Source organism: Penicillium vulpinum, assembly GCF_028829585.1.
Source record: "Penicillium vulpinum strain IBT 29486 chromosome Unknown utg000004l_segment0_segment0, whole genome shotgun sequence".
NCBI lineage: Eukaryota > Fungi > Ascomycota > Eurotiomycetes > Eurotiales > Aspergillaceae > Penicillium > Penicillium vulpinum.
Genome location: NW_026643244.1, coordinates 4,177,851 through 4,194,888, shown reverse-complemented (window position 1 = coordinate 4,194,888; position 17,038 = coordinate 4,177,851). Strand labels below are relative to the sequence as shown.

Genomic DNA, 17,038 nt, shown 5'->3' with positions numbered 1-17,038 from the left:
GGTGGTTGTGTGGAGAGGTATGTGTGGTTTGTGTGTTGTATGGAGTATGTGGTTTAGTAAATTGAAAAGATCAAGTGTTTGGATATTGTATAGTGCTGATTGAGATTGTTATGCCAGAGTTACATGCATCGTGGTCTTTATTTATATCAGCGCCTCGCCCTGAAACCGGTTACATCGCCATGATATAATGGGTGCAACATCCACTCAGGCATATGAATGAACCACGCGCCGCAATCGAGCGTACCCAATGGGAGTACAGGAACAATGGCGATCTCTTTCAGACAGCCACCCATGATCGGGGTTAATATCTTGCATGTATCCATCTGACGTATGGCTGTATCCCATGTCCCCCGCAGCCTGTAGTATGAGGTCATCATTGGTTGATATTCTCCGGTTGGGTGTGGATAGTGGCTGACAGTCTCCAGGACCATTCTAGAAAATCTGTTATATTAAAATGGCTGTGGCCAATGGTGGATGGTTGCTGTGATATTTCTAATTTCAAGTTTAGAGTCCAGGGGTATGATGTCATCTATTCGGTGCTTCGATTGGGTGGAATCAAGCCAGGTTTTATATTAACTGTAGCTGAATGATCTCATGTCGGGCAAAACGACTGTTTGTATAGGTTGATTTGTTCGTATCGTGAAGGCTAAATACGATTTAGAAGCACAGATTGGTCAACAACCCATCGTATAAATGAGAGCACGGTCCATATCTGGGGTATCATCGGTATAACCAAGAACGACCAACTGCATCGACATATTTACAAACTCGACTTTCCGCGAGACTCGTATGGCATGAATAATACAAGAATACCTGCTGCGATGAACAGCGCCCCGCTAACATAAACAGGAGCAGCGGTCGTGAGGTCAGCAAACATGGCAATGATAGGAGCCATGATGCCAAAGATCCGATTCGCAGACGCGGTTAATGCATTTCCTGTACCACGGTCCTTGGTGAGAAATATCTCGGGCGTGTATGCGTATAACACGGCGTACATGAGACTGCTCATGAAATTAAAGGCGCAGTTCCAACCTAACAGAGCATTAGATGTAGTAGCTGTTGTTGACGCAAGAAGAAAGGCTCCAGTTATAGCTGTCGAAGTGCTGAGAGCACCCTTCCGACCAAAGCTTGGTAGTTCGACCAATACTCCGCCGACCAAAGACCCTGGGATGCCCATCACGGCAATGATCAACGAGTTCCGATACGTGATGTAAGTCGACCCATCACCGAATTCAGCGCCTCGGGACTGCTGGATGTATGGGAGGAATGCATTATACAGTGGAAAACCGAGACCGATGAATGCCCAGACGAGAATGATCAAAGTTGTAGCCCATGCTCGCTTAGGGGTATCGAAAAGAGCGCGGATATGATCAAAGCGCACGGTTTCTAGGCGTTGACGGACGATGTTTGCCGCACTGAAATGCTGTATCTCACCCTGGTCCAAGTTGTCAAGCTCGATTCTCGTCAAATCAGACGTTTTTCCATTCCTCCTAGCAACTTCATGGACAACGTCCACAGCCTTCTCGTTCCTTCCCTTTCCCATGAGATATTTGGGAGACTCGAAAATCGTGAAAAACACAAATCGACCGACAAACATGAGCATCGCGATGCCACCCATCGCGATCATGAACCATCGCCAACCCATATTATCAGCTTTGGTACATCCTTCTGCTGAACCACACGTCCTATACCCTAGCAGCGGCCAAGCGATCAAAGTGGCGAGCAGCTGGGCTAAGGCCCAATAAATCGACAAAATAGTCAAAAGGTACTGATGTGATCCAGGTAAGAACTCCAGGAAGATGGCTGAGTCAACCGGCAGGTTCCCACCAACACCGACAGACCACAAAGCCGCAAATGCACATATGGCCGCAAAATTTGGCGATCCTGCCGCGACCAGGCCAAACACCGCCGTGATTCCAATCGTCAAGTTGAACGCCCATTTGCGACCGAAGACATCGCATCCAAATCCCCAAAACACAGCACCTACCAGCAACCCGATGTTTTGCGCAAGCGTCAACATTGGCGGTTTCGATGGATGGAACTCGTTGGACACCACGGGGAGAATTAGCGAGGTAACGATTGGCCATAGATTGTCGCTCGCCCAGCCGAATCCGATCACAACAAAGAGCTGCCATTGGTATCGACCCATGCCGATCGTTTGAATCGCGCGATTGAGGACCTCGGCTTTTGCTTTGTAGCTCGTATCGGAACCTTCATCCCGAAGAACAGTTGAGTCCTCGATCGCCGTTGGCTCGAGGCCAAGCGATTTGGGCGCTGCTGACATGTCGTGTTAAGAACAGAGAAGAAGTAGGAACGCGGGGAAGGGAGAGAACGGCTTATAGCTTGACAGTCCGCATTCTCGCTCTAACCCTGATTAGTTTGGATCTCCATATGTCTAATCATATCCTATGCTACAACCCTAGATCAAGTTTATTCTGTGGATTTCCTTCGTTTCGGTCGACTTCGATTGGATATTCTGATGGCGTGCTCGATGCGTACTTTTGTGTCACAAGGGAGTTTTCCAGGCATTTCCCCAATTCAGAGAAGAGCCAATCCCGGCAATCCTGGCACATTGCAGGGATGTCTTACATGTCACGTGGGAGGCTGAGAGGCAGTTTCTTAAACCTTTGTATGAAGAATCATTACCACCGAACGAAACTCACATAATTTCCAGCCTGTGCTCCTCATTCTCCAGGCACTATCGATGTATTGATGGTTAGTATATAAATGAATGAATATCGTGGGTGATATAGTTGACCTAAAGGCTGAAGTTCTCGAATTGGAGATCCTTCACATTGCCGCTGCCGCCCTTGCTCTTGATTGTATGACTACATCTAATCCCAGAACCAGATGTAGATGTTGCGATAGGTGATGTCGAAGTATTAGTTCCTAGTCTTAGTTTTGTCCAAGGTTTCGAAGGTTATTGGGCCGTTAAGAGATCGATCGACCAAACGAATCAGCCATATCCCGAAACCCCATTATATTGACTGTCCGTCCACAACCATCAGCATGCCAGACGTTCAGTCGTGGTATTCCGACTCGGAACGAGTTACGGGAAGAAACGACGAACTACTTCATGTTTCCAGGGAGGCGAGCATTCGTGATAAAACATGACTAGTCAAGCTTGAAAGTTGATTGATGGACGCGCGAATGTTCTCGTGGAAAATGCGGGGGCTAGCGGCCGTTCTCAAGCCCTTGCCTTTGGGGCTTGGGGTTAGTCTGTTTCGTCGCATAAGCCGCAAACATTATTCCCTGTCCCTGTTCATTTACAACATTTCTCTATGAGCGATATTATCGGGATAAAATATCACGCCGATCACCGACCAGGTCAGCTCACCTGTCATCTCAGAGACTCTATGTGTCACATACCAGTTTAGATTCGCTTGTTCATTCGTACATATATGTATGTTGTAGTCAATGTCTTTCTATTGAGATATTCAGGAAATCAATCAGCTTTTGAACTCCCAGGCAAAGAATATTAAAAGCTTCGAATTCTCTATGCCTAAGTCCGAATTCTCGTCTGGTTTACTTTTTCATATTATACAAAGTATCCATGATTCCGAGGTGATAGTGGGGTAATTGCTGTGCAAAGTACAAAGTACGCATATGCAGTTTGTGTGAAGCTGACTGCATAAACGCTAACAGGCTGGATCAGCAGCGCTAATCTTACATCCGGACGATGATTCGATTTTGAGGCTGCGGGAACAACCAATGGGGATCAGTGTTGGAACAGCCCCAATTCTATGGTAGGACTAAGCTGCAATCCTCTAGAGAATGCTTCGAGTTAAATCATCCTAATGAAACACGAATCTGTGTGCATTCACTATAATGGAGGCGGATGGACAGAGAGTGTAAGAAAGAGAGAGGACCTCGGGAAGAGGAGTCGAGATATATCTATCTCATTACGTGGGTCCTGCCCTTTGGGGGACCAAACACCAAACTCTCAAGTACGGAGTAGTCCATATTAAATTATACCTCGTATAGGTCGATCACTCCAAGTATTTCAAATTGATGTCTCACACACAGTTCTTGATGCTGTTAGAATTCTCTATAGTAAACCCCTATGAAATGAACAGTTAGTACCCCCAACCAAGATGCGTGCATTATTGAATTAACTCCGTAGCCCCCAGTATCCGTTTGAGCCTACCTTTCCTATGAAATATCGTCATGCAGAAGCATCTGCTAGTTATCTGGCCCTACGTATCTATAGCTTGGGGCACCGTAGTGTGTGCTTCTATTCAAGCCCGATATACGGAGTAACCAAAAGGCAATATTGCAGTTCAGAATCAGAGGTCCAATATGGGGCGAGGTTAACATTTCACTAAATTCTGTAAACCATCTACCCACTAACGAGTAATGAGTGACAAGTAACATGTTGCTTCAAAGTTCGAACATAGTATTGCACTGAATTCCAAAAACCCAGCCAGCCAATTATTTGATGTTGAATCTTTCCAATTCGCCTCAGTAGTTCTGGTGGGAGAATGGCCGAAATACCACTCCAGTCCCATTCAGTACACTCGCTATTCTCACTCTAGCACTTGGCTCCACCCTCGATACCACCGCTGCAGGAGTTGGTTCCACAATCCTGAATCTCTGTCCACTTTCCACCCTTGCATTCGACCTTTTCACAGAAATATAGATTAGCAAACGTGGTCTAATACTTCAACTTGGATATGTGAACATACAATGCCGGTCCTGTCGCAGCCACAGAAGTGTCTGTCTCCATTGGATGCTTGGCAGGGGCTGTTTGTACGTCTCTGAGCGGGATCATAGCCGGCTCCGCACGCATCACGCGCCTCCAGGACTGAAGCACTGACGGCGGTGGCAGCCATGAGAGTGACGAAGATGCCTGTGAACTTCATTGTGAAAGATGTGTTGTTGTAGATTGAAACGAGATTGGTTGTTGTTTGTTTGAGATTGTTGATTGTTTGAAAGCTTGATATCTGAGAGGATGAGTTTCTGGAGGATATTTCGACGCCTTTATACCTTTCGGGGCAATTGCCAAGGCTTCTTGATTGATTCCCCAATACAGCAAACATCTTGCAGATTATTCGCATTGAATGCCTAGTATGGAAACATCATGTACCGAAGCAGTTAATTGGTTCTTAGGTTGGAGTTGCATTGCAGTAATCTGATCAGACAACACTGCCCCCGAGCTGAAAAGACAGCTCATGGAAATGTACATTCGCTTACTTGAATAGTAGAATCTCTGCGTAGATCAATCTTGGCGGATAGAGAATACGAATGAGCCTTGGTGAAGATCAACCTAGGATGATTCAGCTTATGCATCTAAGCCAGTACAAATCATAGGTGCCAAAACCTGTAGTGGAAACATCGAAGATAAAAGTGATGAGTCGGCTAAATGATATGATTTCTGGTGTAGATAAAGAACCGGTCATCGAATCCTTGAATTCTCAAATGTACCTGAACTCAGTTACATATCTCACCAACATCTTCAATTATAATGGAGTGCCCAGGTTATCCAATGAAATACACAGACCAGGAGCTACACCAACATCAAAGACAAAAGAGGATAATACAACCTTGTCAGCCACAATGGGTCTCATGCCGGACATTGGCCAATCGAATGAGCTTGGCTAGCTTGTCCTAGCTATGAACACGAGCGTGATGTAGATATGCAGGAAAGGAGATGAAGATGACTGATAATGTTATTCATACTTGTTATGCTCTTACATAAATTGCATGTTATTACTACTTTGTACACAGATGTAAGCGGCGGTCAGGTACCAGCACTGGAGGTATTACACCCGTAGTTTAGATAGTTGAAGCATGTGTACATATCCGATGCATATCTCTCTCATTTCTTCCCGGTTTTTCACCTCAATCTAGGCCATTAAACTGGCCCATCAGGCTATCGCATAGCAATTGCCGATGGCAATTACTAAGACCATTAGGCCACCCAAGTACGGGGCACGTAAAGAAGATCTTTAGGGTTACATGATGTTTTTGGCTTTGTGGCGTGGCGGAGCACGGGAGATCCGCACGCCTCCCCCATCTTTGCCAAAAGTCCGATGTTCTCTTGGAGACGTACCTCTTGTTTGGGTCTAAATATAAGAGTGAACTGTCAGTTTCTCAACATTATGACCTATTAAAAATCATATTCAACTACACGGAAAATATATCTTTTTTTTTACCTTGGAACTTGTGGTTGGCATGATGTGAATGGTTCGTTACCGCAGGAGCTAGAGTCTCTTGGCAAGGACTAGCTATGTATGAAGTACCTACCCCGCTGAAAGCATGGCCCAACGGCCTAAAATGGCTAGAGGCGGAAGCCAACCGGCCGACCATGGAGTATGGACATATGTTGTAGGTATGGAGTATATAGGAATGTATTTCATGATCTTCTCTATAAAAAGATATACATATCACATACCCATTGGAGACGATCCAATCAAAAAGACATACGAGCGCGCCCCCGGTGAACCGGCCCCCGGTTACATTTTCAAGCCAAGAAGTGTTAATATAAACGAGAACTATGGCCCCGGGGCCCAAAGCCGGGGCCCACAGCCGTGGCCCCCCGAGGGTACACCCAATGTTCAGCTGAGCATTGACCATCAGGTACGGAGTACTGACAGCTCAAGACTAGCCACTTGGTATGATACCTGACAAGTCACTCAAGACAGACATTATCTCAAATTTCTCTGAGGCTCAGATAAGGATAGCCATATGATCTGCCAACGCAGGAATAAATCCGTCTACAATGGTCTCACAAAATTTACTACGATGTCAGTTCAAAGTTCAAAGTGTCTGAATTGTCCCGGCTATATACCCAAGCAACACCTAGCCTGCAAAGCTAAACCAATTCGGTTGCGTACTTGAACAACAGTAAGTCCTCATATCACAGAAGAAATCCATCGCAAAAGGTAACAGCCAATTCCAAATCCATTCGGAGTCCAATCATCCTCCCCATCATATCCAAGATAAAATCTTAGATCATGAGACGCTCAACCTGGTTCTTGATAGCCCGGATCTGAGCGCTCAGCTCACTGGCCTCGTTGGTGGTGATGGAGGCAGCGATGACGGGGCGGGAAACACCGGTGGCACGGCCGAGAGCCATCTTGCTGGGAACGTAAACGTAGGGAACCTAATTTGAATTATTAGTCTAGATTCTCGGCGTACAGCATAGGACGAGTATTTGACTCACGTTCTTGTCCTCGGCCAAAAGAGGCAAGTGAAGGACAATAGCCAGGGGGCTGGTATCGGCGGCCATGATGACGAGCTCGGAGGTTCCACGGTTAAGAGACTTGGTGCACTCGTTGGCGCCCTTCTTCAGCTGACGGTAGTGAGCGGCTTGCTGGACAAGGTCGAGGAGGCTCTGGGCGAGGGCCTCATCGGCGATGGGCCAAGCGGCACTGGTATCTTCGGCCATTGTTGTGTAGTAGTTGGGAATTCAAACACCAGATCTTAAGAAATGGCTCACTCGGTGGATCACGGCCGTGTAATTGCAACGGAAAATAAGTGAGGAATAGGATGAGGTTAGGTTGGAGATGATGATCGTGGGAAATTTTTTAGGAGCGGACCCGTTCAAACACACCGCCTGCTGAATTTGCACATCTTTCTGCAGTGATTATTTACCGCCCTTTGTCCTATTGGTCAACCTACATATACCGCCACTGACTTTTTATGCCTGCTTTGTCAGGCAGAAGACGGAATTTTCCTTAATTCGATCCTGTGATAAATGGACCACAGCACTATTCAGTGATCTCTCACCCTTTACTAAATATGTAAAGAATCAGTGTTGAGGTGTGTAGATATTATCCCTCGTTCTGTTCGCACCTACTCTCACTAATTTAGAGCCATTATCGCTGTCTCCCTCCTAGACCTCCGCAAAGCCCATAAATAGGCCCGGACCTCGGGCCCAAGGCCCAACAGCAGTGGGCTATGGGCTTAACCTTCGAAGCCCAACCCAACCCACAGCCCATTCGTGGGGGCCCATAAGGCCCCTATTATAGCCTATTAAGGGGGTTCAACTAGGATATTGTAATCGTTGTATTCTGACCCGTCTACTGATTGTATAGACTTTAAATTTGAAATATAATTGCAATTACTGTATAAGTGTATATTCTAATTTTAAATAAAATCCAACCAGTGGATGTCGAAAAAGGTCAATACATACTTTGATATAAGATATATATCTTAGATCTATACGGGAGCACTACCACTTTCTTAGTGAAACTCTACAACTTATAAATTTTCTGAACCGAGCGTTTTCTCGCGTTTTTAAACGTGATTAATATATTTCACTATTAATTTACTATATATCAATTATTATAATAAAATGTTACCCCTAGATAAAGGCGAGAAGCGGGGTCTATACATAAAGTAATTAAAAAAGTCACATTTTTCGGAATATTTGTATTGTTTGGTGCTTTTTGGGCCCTAATGGGCCCCCATTCAAAGCCCAGCCTATTAGTAGGTTGGGGCGGGTTGGGCTTTGGGCTTTGTGGGCTTGGTGGGCTTTGCGGAGGTCTACTCCCTCCCATCAACTTGTAGCCTTCTTATTCTCTGTTTTGCCTGAAACAGTCGTTTCTACATTTTCGCTCCCTCAGATATCTTTTAGGCAATAAAATTAGTTTGGAAATTTCATTTTGTCCTCTTACACTCATCAGATCTACATACCACTCGAAAACTTCTACAATGGTCCAGGTCTTCTTCAAAATATTTCCTATAATTCATAATGAGGGCCCTCATTTGATGCCTGCTGGTATTCTAATTTCCAAAAACAACTACCCAAGTTTTTAGTTTGTGCCGTTCACAGTGGCGGAGGCAAGTTTAGAACGTGCACGCAAGGCAGGGCCAAACTTGAACAGAATGAACGGAATAAACGTCAAGACAGTCGCCACCAATGCCAACAGCAATCCAGCGTACTGACTACCCATGTTGTGGAAGAACTGCGAAGCAAACAGTGGGGACACAGCACCAAGTGTATTGCGCATGAAACCCTGACCGGCAATGGCAGAAGAAGAGTGTTCTCCATAACAATCGGCCGTGTAACTGTAGCAGGACTCAAAGATGAAGAAGATACCGATGGTGATGAGGGCAAGTCCAATGACTGGGCCGATCCAGGGGAGGCCCTCGTACTGGGTGAAGCTGTAGACGAACAATCCGATTGGCAGCCAGACTGCTCCGCATAGGGCACCATACAACCGAGCTTCGGGTGCGATCTCAAGGTTGGGGTCGGAGGTGAGAGAGTTGTATTTTCTGATTTGCAGAAAGTTGAGACCGAAGCCGATGGTGGTTCCGAGGCAGAGGGATATGTAGGGAAGACCCGAGATTCCTTCGTTCCAGCCGCGCTTTTCTTGGAAGGTGATTGGAATGACGGAAAGGAAGAGGAAGGTTAGGAACCAGGCAAAACTGATCCAGAGACCAAAGGCGAAGACGACTGGCTCAGTAAAGAGCATCTTCACGGCTTTTACAGAGGAGTTGTGCAACATGTGTTTAATCCCGGGGGCTTCGATATCGTTGTGGGTCACGAAACGGTCGTCGCCAGTGGCTTGGCGAATTTTCTTCGCACGCTTGGTAAGGCATACACTGCCACGAGTTTCGGGTAGGCAAATGGCAATAACGATACCAAGGGGGATATTTGCCAGACCCTGGATACCCTCGAGCCAGCGCCAGCCAAGAGCCTGGTCAATGAAGCCGGCGTAGATTGGTGCACCGACTGTACCGAGGATAGCGATGAAGGAGAAACAAGCCATGGGGATAGCACGATGCTCGGGGGTATACATGTCTCCAAAAGTTCCGCCAACAAGGATTGTACCAACACAACCAAAAAGACCCAGCAGGGCACGACAGACTAGGATTGTGGCAATGTTCTTGCCTAGCGCAAGGCCAATAAACATAAGACAGAAGCAGACATAGGCACCAACATAGATCACTCGTCGACCAGCCAGCTCACAGAATGGGGCAAGGAAAAGGGGAGCAAGTGCGCAAGTAAAGTTGAAGGTGAATAGACCAAGCTTTCCAATTTCCTCTGATGTTGCTAAATCCGCTACCATGCCTGAGATTCCAGAGCTGTACGCTGTGGTAGCGAGACCAATGAAAAGTGTCATGAGGCAAAGCTGGGCACTGATGAAGGCCTTTCGGCCTGAACTCCAGTTGAAAGGGTTCTCTTTATCTCCATCCACGAATTCAAGCACGATGAACTCTTGGCCATCGTGCTGCTTAACCTTTGTGGCTGTAAGGGGAAGATCAACATTGACCTCTTGCAATAAGCTGCTATCGGATTCCTGGGTGTCCTCTTCTAAAACTTCGTCCCGGTATTTTCCTCCGACGATTAGAGCCTTAGTTGTGCGTTCCTGGTCGGCTGGGATGGTGTGAAGTGAAGGCACATTCTCGGTATGGGAAGCCGAGACCGGCTGAAGATTCTTGGTGGCCTTCATGTTGAATATAGTCTTATAATCTGAAGGGTAAGGCTGAAAAATCTGCCCCGGAGAGAATAAATAGGATGGGTGTTGCTGCCTTTCTATGACTTTCAAGCATTAGTACTAAGTAAATGACCTACCCACTCTACGTCACGCTCCGGACTCCAGAATTTCAGAAGAACTGGGGCTGCGGGATAATACGGAGGGTAGGGGAGAGTATTCCCCGGCAATGATTGATCGTGCTGCCAGCAACAGCCCGAGGAGGAATATTTGGATCAATGAACGAGTGAGAATGTGAAGTGAGTGGATATGATGAGATCTGCGTGAAAACCCCTCGTATCTGAGACTTTTTATTCCTCCTATATTGGATATAATTACCGTCAATATCGCCAGGAGAATTCCTGCACCAATATATATTCTTCAAGTCCGACTCATTATATTCCATTCTCCGTTGTCCGTCCCCGTACTTCAATATATAGGGCACACTGAGACTGCATATATATTTTTACGCCTCTGCCAGAACCAAAATAGTTCATTTTTCGGACGATCTCCGGGCATTTAAGCTTTGGATATATCACCGACGATGGTCCGAATAAGCTCCCGACCCGGGTTGCTTTGATTGGCGCATGGTTTCATAAGGGTCGGCATCCCGTTTTGCACCCGGACTACCCGAGCGGAGGAAACCTAGGGCGAGAGAGTTCGGAACAGATCAAGTGTGTGATAGACTGTAATGAAGTTGGATATTTGCTCTATAACTCCCCTCAGAAGTATAGTCATAACTGTTCACATATGGACTATTAACCAAGCTTCACATTGACCCACTCGGAACTATCCACCGGGCCTTCCCCCAGTATACTCTTCCCGGTGAGTCCGATTGAACCCCCGAGGTTTGCCCCGAAATTGATCCCGAAGATTTGATTAGCTGGGTAATCTTCGGGACTTCATATAAATATGTACCATCATTTCCAATAACATCCTGTGCCTGCACTGATGTTTCTTGACGCTCCCCATCAGTCTCATATCTCAACCTGATTCTGCTCAAAAGTATTGGGGGTCCACTTGACAATTTTCCCGTTAGGTTCCGAGATATGTGCCACGGGGAGAAGAAACTTCAACGCACTAATGTCCCATTAGCTCAGTTGTCTATCGGCTGGCCTAGTCATATTGTCGGGGCTCGTTCTCTTTTCGACGTGATGCATGTATAAATATCAATCGAGGCTAGTACTAGCGTTTATGTAGTGCATATCTTACCATAATATCTTGCAACTTGCCCCATCCTTGTATGAATCAGGCGATTAGACGATTATATTACTGAGGCATTTAATTTTGACTCAGTCCCGTCTGAGCCATTTATACTAACTTCCCATTGATAGGAGTCGCAATACCAATCTCTTTCCCATATTCATTCAGTACTCATTGATGAAGTTTTCCTCTGTTTTCCGACTGTCTCGCAAATCCCACATCAAGGAGGAAATTTTGTGAAATTTCTTTTCAATGATTGATTCACTGTCGCCTTGAGCTTATCTACAGCAGATCGCTCGCTTGCTAGGATTCCAGACGTGCTGTAACTCTGTGGGACTGCAGACCGCATTCCAGATCTCTGTTACGATCGCACGGCGAGTCTCGCAGCTATGAACAGAAGCACATTTTCGGCATCGCTCAGGGCGCATAATACACTGCAGAGTGCGTTGAACCTGAGCTTCTCGAGCTGGATTTGGAGTACTTAGGTGTAGGTGTAGGCAGAGTGGTTAAGACGAAGTGACAAGTAGATTTGTATATGTGATCTTTTGCGTCGATTGGAGACTAGTCAGAGAGAGATGTCGCCGCAAGTCCAGTATGTTTGATTTCAAATGATTTGCGAAGGATTACACCATGCGAGATATAATTGAGGCGCTCAGTAGGATGGGAAACTAGGCGTTCGTTGGCTTCGCTGATCATTCCGCGCAGTTGTTCGAGTGCAGAGGCTGTGTGCGTCGCCTTCATTGCCACAATCAAATTCGTATTACTGCTTATTTCTGCGGCATTATAACTCCCTCCCGATTCGGCAATTGAGTACCAGTTTCAGCCGCGAGGTGTTCTCAAATCATATCCTCCATGTTCGATAATCTGACCCGATCGGGCTTCAAATGAGATCTTGTCTCCATTATCGCGGTATGCATCGCGAAGGAACGGTTGGTGACAAGGGATGGTCACCGGGGGATGGTCGGATATATCGAACAATGAATGTGCGGCAAATGTGCCGGTTCTACTGAGGCCTAGGAGATATACCCTGGACCTTCCTTATGTAGTTGTTGCACGGTTGGTCAACTACCGGACAGAGGTTGCCATACTGCGACGTTGTGGAATAGCCTGGGGTATTAGCAAAGTCGAAACACTCATTTGGGAAGTCTACGGAATGGAAGGAACTAGATTCATCCTTGAAAAAGACACAATAGCAATATTTGGTGAGCTTTTTTCTTTCTTTTCTTGAAATACGTCAAATTGTGGAGAGAAATAAATGTGCCTTTGACCCACATGTTTCTGATGGGGAATGGATATCCTTGAAATTTTGTTGGAGATGCTGGTGGCGAGTTATTCGAATTCAGTATCTGTAGCATTAGATCAATGTCCTCCGTAGCAATGGTTATTATACTCCGCGGGGAGTATTTGATAGAGCGGACCAATGAGCTGTTAATCCTTATTTGGCGGACAACGGCGATTCGATAGCGAATTGACTGTTTATCCGTTGCTCATATCCGCCAAATTGCAAATATAAGATGACGATGTAGTTCATTTGTCTTTGGGCTATAAACCCCAATTTATTTCATTATCAACATTATTTCGGTCTCTAACCATTGAATTGCTCTGTGTTCATCCCTTAATATATTTCAAAATGTCGCCAAACTACGGTCCTGAATATACTGCCTCCAAGCTTACTACCCATGGCTTGAAGTTCTACAACTGGGCTGGAGCTGGTGAACAGGCGGCGGAGCATTTTGGACTCTCCCATGCTGTGATCATTCCTGCAAATGCTCGCCGTGTATTGATCGGAGGCCAACTTGGAATTCGAGATGATGGTACGATCCCCACAGACCCGGCAGAGGAAGCGGATATTGCCTTTGAACACGTTGAGCGTGCCCTGAAGGCAGCTGGCTTCGGAGATGATGCGTGGGAATATGTCTATAAGGTTTGATATACCAAATCGGAAAATAAGTGGGAAATAACTAATCGATAGTTTCAATAGATTAACACCTACGAGATTGCAGGAGAGGGAGTTCAGCCCGGTATTGGGAAAGCAGCTCGCAAGTACTTGAAGAACACCCGCCCGGCATGGACTGGTGTGAATGTTGCTTCTCTCGTGATGCCAGGCCTCCATTTAGAGATTGAGGTTGAGGCATATCTTCCAAACTGATAACATTGCGAGTTTTCATAGTTGCAATTGATATAATTCTTGAAAATAAGCGTGCTTGATCAGACCTTTGTAAATGAGAATATTATATCCATTCGTGGTTTCAGCATAGTTCATATTGCATTTTAAAATGCTAGTAATCTCCTACTTATATCGTTAAAAACATGTCATTTCAACCAATCAGCATGTTAGCTCAGGGGAAGAGCGCCGGGCTCATAACCCGGAGGTACGTTTCACCGAAACCAGGTTTCCCATTCGAACATCAAACTAACTCACAATAGGACCCTGGATCGAAACCAGGACATGCTATGTCTATCTTTTTTTTTTCTCAAAGAAAAGGGTCTATATACTCTTCCCATAATCTTTACAAACACTTCCATTTTAACCTTGGAAGGTGTCTTGACGTTTTTCAAAAGTATTATTTTAATATCTACGAGCTCGTCCACGTCATTGACATCATTGACATCATTGACTCTCGGATATGCAACCTTCTTTCAATTGTACAGCCTTGCTTCTTCCCCATAGCATCATACTGATGTAACTTATGGGCGTCTATTAAACCTACTGGTTTATATTGTATAAATATTTGATCCAATGTCGCTAGGAGGATAGCCTAGCTTAGTTTTCTACTACATCCCTTTGAGTGAGAACTAAAACAAGATGGCGGAAAATAGCTCACAACACCACCTTCACAAGTAAGACGTCCATCCAATCCCAATTAACCCACATGTTGCTCACGTTTGAAGTGTCGGCAACTGGATGCCAGCAGACCACAGAGCCCACAAAGAATGGCTAGGAGGAATAATCCGCCAAGTGGATGAAAGCGAGGAAAAACCGCTCCACCCAGTCCTAGTCGAATTCAGACAGCTCATCGAAAAAAACACACGTGTATACATGCTCTTGACTTCGATGTTCAAGGAAGTCCCACAGAAGAAGCGATATGGACACGACCCAACAGGCAACCCGGAAATCCGTGACTATTGTCATTTCCTGCATGTTCTTAATCACCTTCTGACGACTGCACCTACCTGGACCGACAAGGCACACCGTGCCGGTCTAGTCGGTCTGCCTATTAATGCCGTCCTCGATTGGCCAATGGGTACACCCAGTGGATATGCAGCCTTCCTAGATCCTGACATCAACGCTATTCTCAAGAAGGTCTTGAATGTGTGGGGCGAGTTCTTACGCTCACCTGCTTCTGCTGATGTACTGAATGACACTTCTCACGGGTGGTTCGGCAAGACCGGCACTCGGGATCTCACAGCTGCTGCAAAGGTCGGCCCGATGGCTGCAACTGATTTGCAATTCCACGATCTATTCGAATGTGACCCATCTGCACCAAACCACGGATTTAAATCCTGGGATGACTTCTTCACCCGCCGCGTCAAAGAGGGAATTCGTCCCGTCGAAGACCCTGAGGACGGAAGGGTTATCGCTAATGCGTGCGAATCGAGACCGTACCGAGTTGCGCATCATGTTCATGCCCGTGACAAGTTCTGGATCAAGAGTCAGCCCTACTCTGTCCTCGACATGCTGGGCCATGATACTCTTGCGCCGCAGTTTGTTGGTGGCACTATCTATCAGGCTTTCCTTAGTGCGTTGAGCTATCACCGTTGGCATTCGCCTGTTACCGGAAAGGTTGTCAAGGCTTATGTTGTTGACGGTACTTACTACTCTGAGCCGCTGTTTGAAGGCCTTGGGAACCCGGGTATGTCACAGAAGGAGATTGATATGGCGGGTCAGGTTACTTCTCAGGGATATATCACTTCAACTGCAACACGGGCACTTATCTTCATTGAAGCCGATGAGCCAGCAATTGGATTGGTGGCATTTATTGGAGTTGGTATGGCAGAGGTTTCGACTTGTGATATCACTGTCAAGGAGGGGGATAGAGTGAAGAAGGGAGATGAAATTGGTATGTTCCACTTTGGTGGTTCGACACACTGTCTTCTTTTCCGAAAGGGTGTTCATGTGTCTGGGCTCCCAGAGCCTGGGATGGCAGAGAACAAGCCAGTGCGAAGCAAACTGGCAGTTGTCTTATGAGGAACGAATGTGCATGCTCAAATCGCCAAATTTGGAGTATAAAAGATTGGATTTAGGTTATATATTCTATATTTTCTCTTGTTCATGGTATTCAGTACATAATACGATGAATGACATATTATTCGAACGACAGCTTTGTAGATGATGAAAGCTTTCTGAACAGTACATCGTGCAACTTGTGGGTTGTTCAGTGGAGTGGTCTTGCTCCTCTTCGTGCTTTTTCATGGATCTCTTTAAATTCCCCAAATTCTGCGGCCTTTATGGCCTCTTCAAAAACACAATCGCTCTCCGCTCTTCTTGTTTCGTTTCTCGATCTTCTCCTCTCTTGTCTTCGCGCTTTCTTGTGATGCCTTTACTCCTTCATGCTACTGGGCCTGCAACATGATGCATGTTAATGTGAGCGCACGGATGTACTACTTGTACGTGTATTGACGACATAATCACTTGGGCCCCATTAATCTCCACCACTAGTCGGTGTGGTCGATCACGTTTATCAAGTCCATCACGCGTGAAACTTGAACTAGCTACAGCCAGCCCCCGGGTCGTGTATGTACATGAATCTGCCGATCCGAAAAGCGTCGCTGCCAGTCAGCTGCTAGCAACTCTAACGCAAGATTCTGGGTTCTGCGAGGATGAAGATGTTGCTCGAAGAATATCGACTGCTTCGTGCCAATGTGACACTGAACTGTATAGTAAAGCTTCTTGGGTGAGTAAGATAGCGCTACCACTGTCGTAGGGGGCTGTTGCAAAGCTTCCGTTGGAGTGTTGGAACATCTATGTTTTAGCAATGGACAACCCGCGTTCTCCTACTCCTTGCTGATTTAGGGTAGCCAGACGGAGTCCATTGACCTGGGGTTGAAATTCAAGCTGCAGATGGAAATTTGGCAGAAGCATAAGTTCAGTTAGGGGTCTGAAAGGCTTTCCTCCACTTGTTGGTTGTACTGCTATTGGGGAGGGCTGGACATTCTATATTCTAACCGGAGTTGAAGATTCTGGTGTGTCGAAAGAAGTAGTGAGTATATAGGCTTTTGACTTGGGTAGGATGGCTAACTCCTTTTTATGCAGTGCATCTGGGGTCCTTTATCCGACTTGGATGGTTGCACTACCGAGTTCGAGTCATGTAGTACACAACTGGACAGTACCAGGAAGGAATTTCCCGAGCAATGACTTCGACAGTTTGATGGTTTATGCAGGTGGCCTCCTGCTTATTCACAGTGCGACC

The 17,038-nt window shown here is 46.1% G+C and overlaps 7 protein-coding genes across 7 annotated transcripts; 2 read left to right on the top strand and 5 right to left on the bottom strand.

Moving 5' to 3' along the window:
• Positions 1-760: 760 nt before the first annotated feature.
• N7479_010094 (putative sugar transporter) lies at positions 761-2,284 on the bottom strand (the record flags this gene model as incomplete). Its single annotated transcript, XM_057257787.1, has 1 exon — positions 761-2,284. The coding sequence occupies one exon, from the start codon at positions 2,282-2,284 to the stop codon at positions 761-763; it is 1,524 nt and encodes a 507-aa protein (XP_057105245.1).
• Positions 2,285-4,531: 2,247 nt separating this feature from the next.
• On the bottom strand, positions 4,532-4,862 carry N7479_010093 (uncharacterized protein; the record flags this gene model as incomplete). The annotated part of the gene is made up of 2 exons (XM_057257786.1): positions 4,532-4,621; positions 4,686-4,862. 2 exons carry the CDS (start codon positions 4,860-4,862, stop codon positions 4,532-4,534), a joined length of 267 nt encoding a protein of 88 aa, XP_057105244.1.
• Positions 4,863-6,949: 2,087 nt separating this feature from the next.
• Positions 6,950-7,390, bottom strand: N7479_010092 (uncharacterized protein; the record flags this gene model as incomplete). Its single annotated transcript, XM_057257785.1, has 2 exons — positions 6,950-7,105; positions 7,166-7,390. 2 exons carry the CDS (start codon positions 7,388-7,390, stop codon positions 6,950-6,952), a joined length of 381 nt encoding a protein of 126 aa, XP_057105243.1.
• Positions 7,391-8,759: 1,369 nt separating this feature from the next.
• On the bottom strand, positions 8,760-10,403 carry N7479_010091 (Major facilitator superfamily domain general substrate transporter; the record flags this gene model as incomplete). Its single annotated transcript, XM_057257784.1, has 1 exon — positions 8,760-10,403. One exon carries the CDS (start codon positions 10,401-10,403, stop codon positions 8,760-8,762), a length of 1,644 nt encoding a protein of 547 aa, XP_057105242.1.
• A 1,785-nt stretch (positions 10,404-12,188) lies between these two features.
• Positions 12,189-12,368, bottom strand: N7479_010090 (uncharacterized protein; the record flags this gene model as incomplete). The annotated part of the gene is made up of 1 exon (XM_057257783.1): positions 12,189-12,368. One exon carries the CDS (start codon positions 12,366-12,368, stop codon positions 12,189-12,191), a length of 180 nt encoding a protein of 59 aa, XP_057105241.1.
• Positions 12,369-13,257: 889 nt separating this feature from the next.
• Positions 13,258-13,776, top strand: N7479_010089 (YjgF/Yer057p/UK114 family; the record flags this gene model as incomplete). Its single annotated transcript, XM_057257782.1, has 2 exons — positions 13,258-13,551; positions 13,609-13,776. 2 exons carry the CDS (start codon positions 13,258-13,260, stop codon positions 13,774-13,776), a joined length of 462 nt encoding a protein of 153 aa, XP_057105240.1.
• Positions 13,777-14,433: 657 nt separating this feature from the next.
• N7479_010088 (uncharacterized protein) lies at positions 14,434-15,816 on the top strand (the record flags this gene model as incomplete). Its single annotated transcript, XM_057257781.1, has 2 exons — positions 14,434-14,468; positions 14,520-15,816. 2 exons carry the CDS (start codon positions 14,434-14,436, stop codon positions 15,814-15,816), a joined length of 1,332 nt encoding a protein of 443 aa, XP_057105239.1.
• Positions 15,817-17,038: the final 1,222 nt, after the last annotated feature.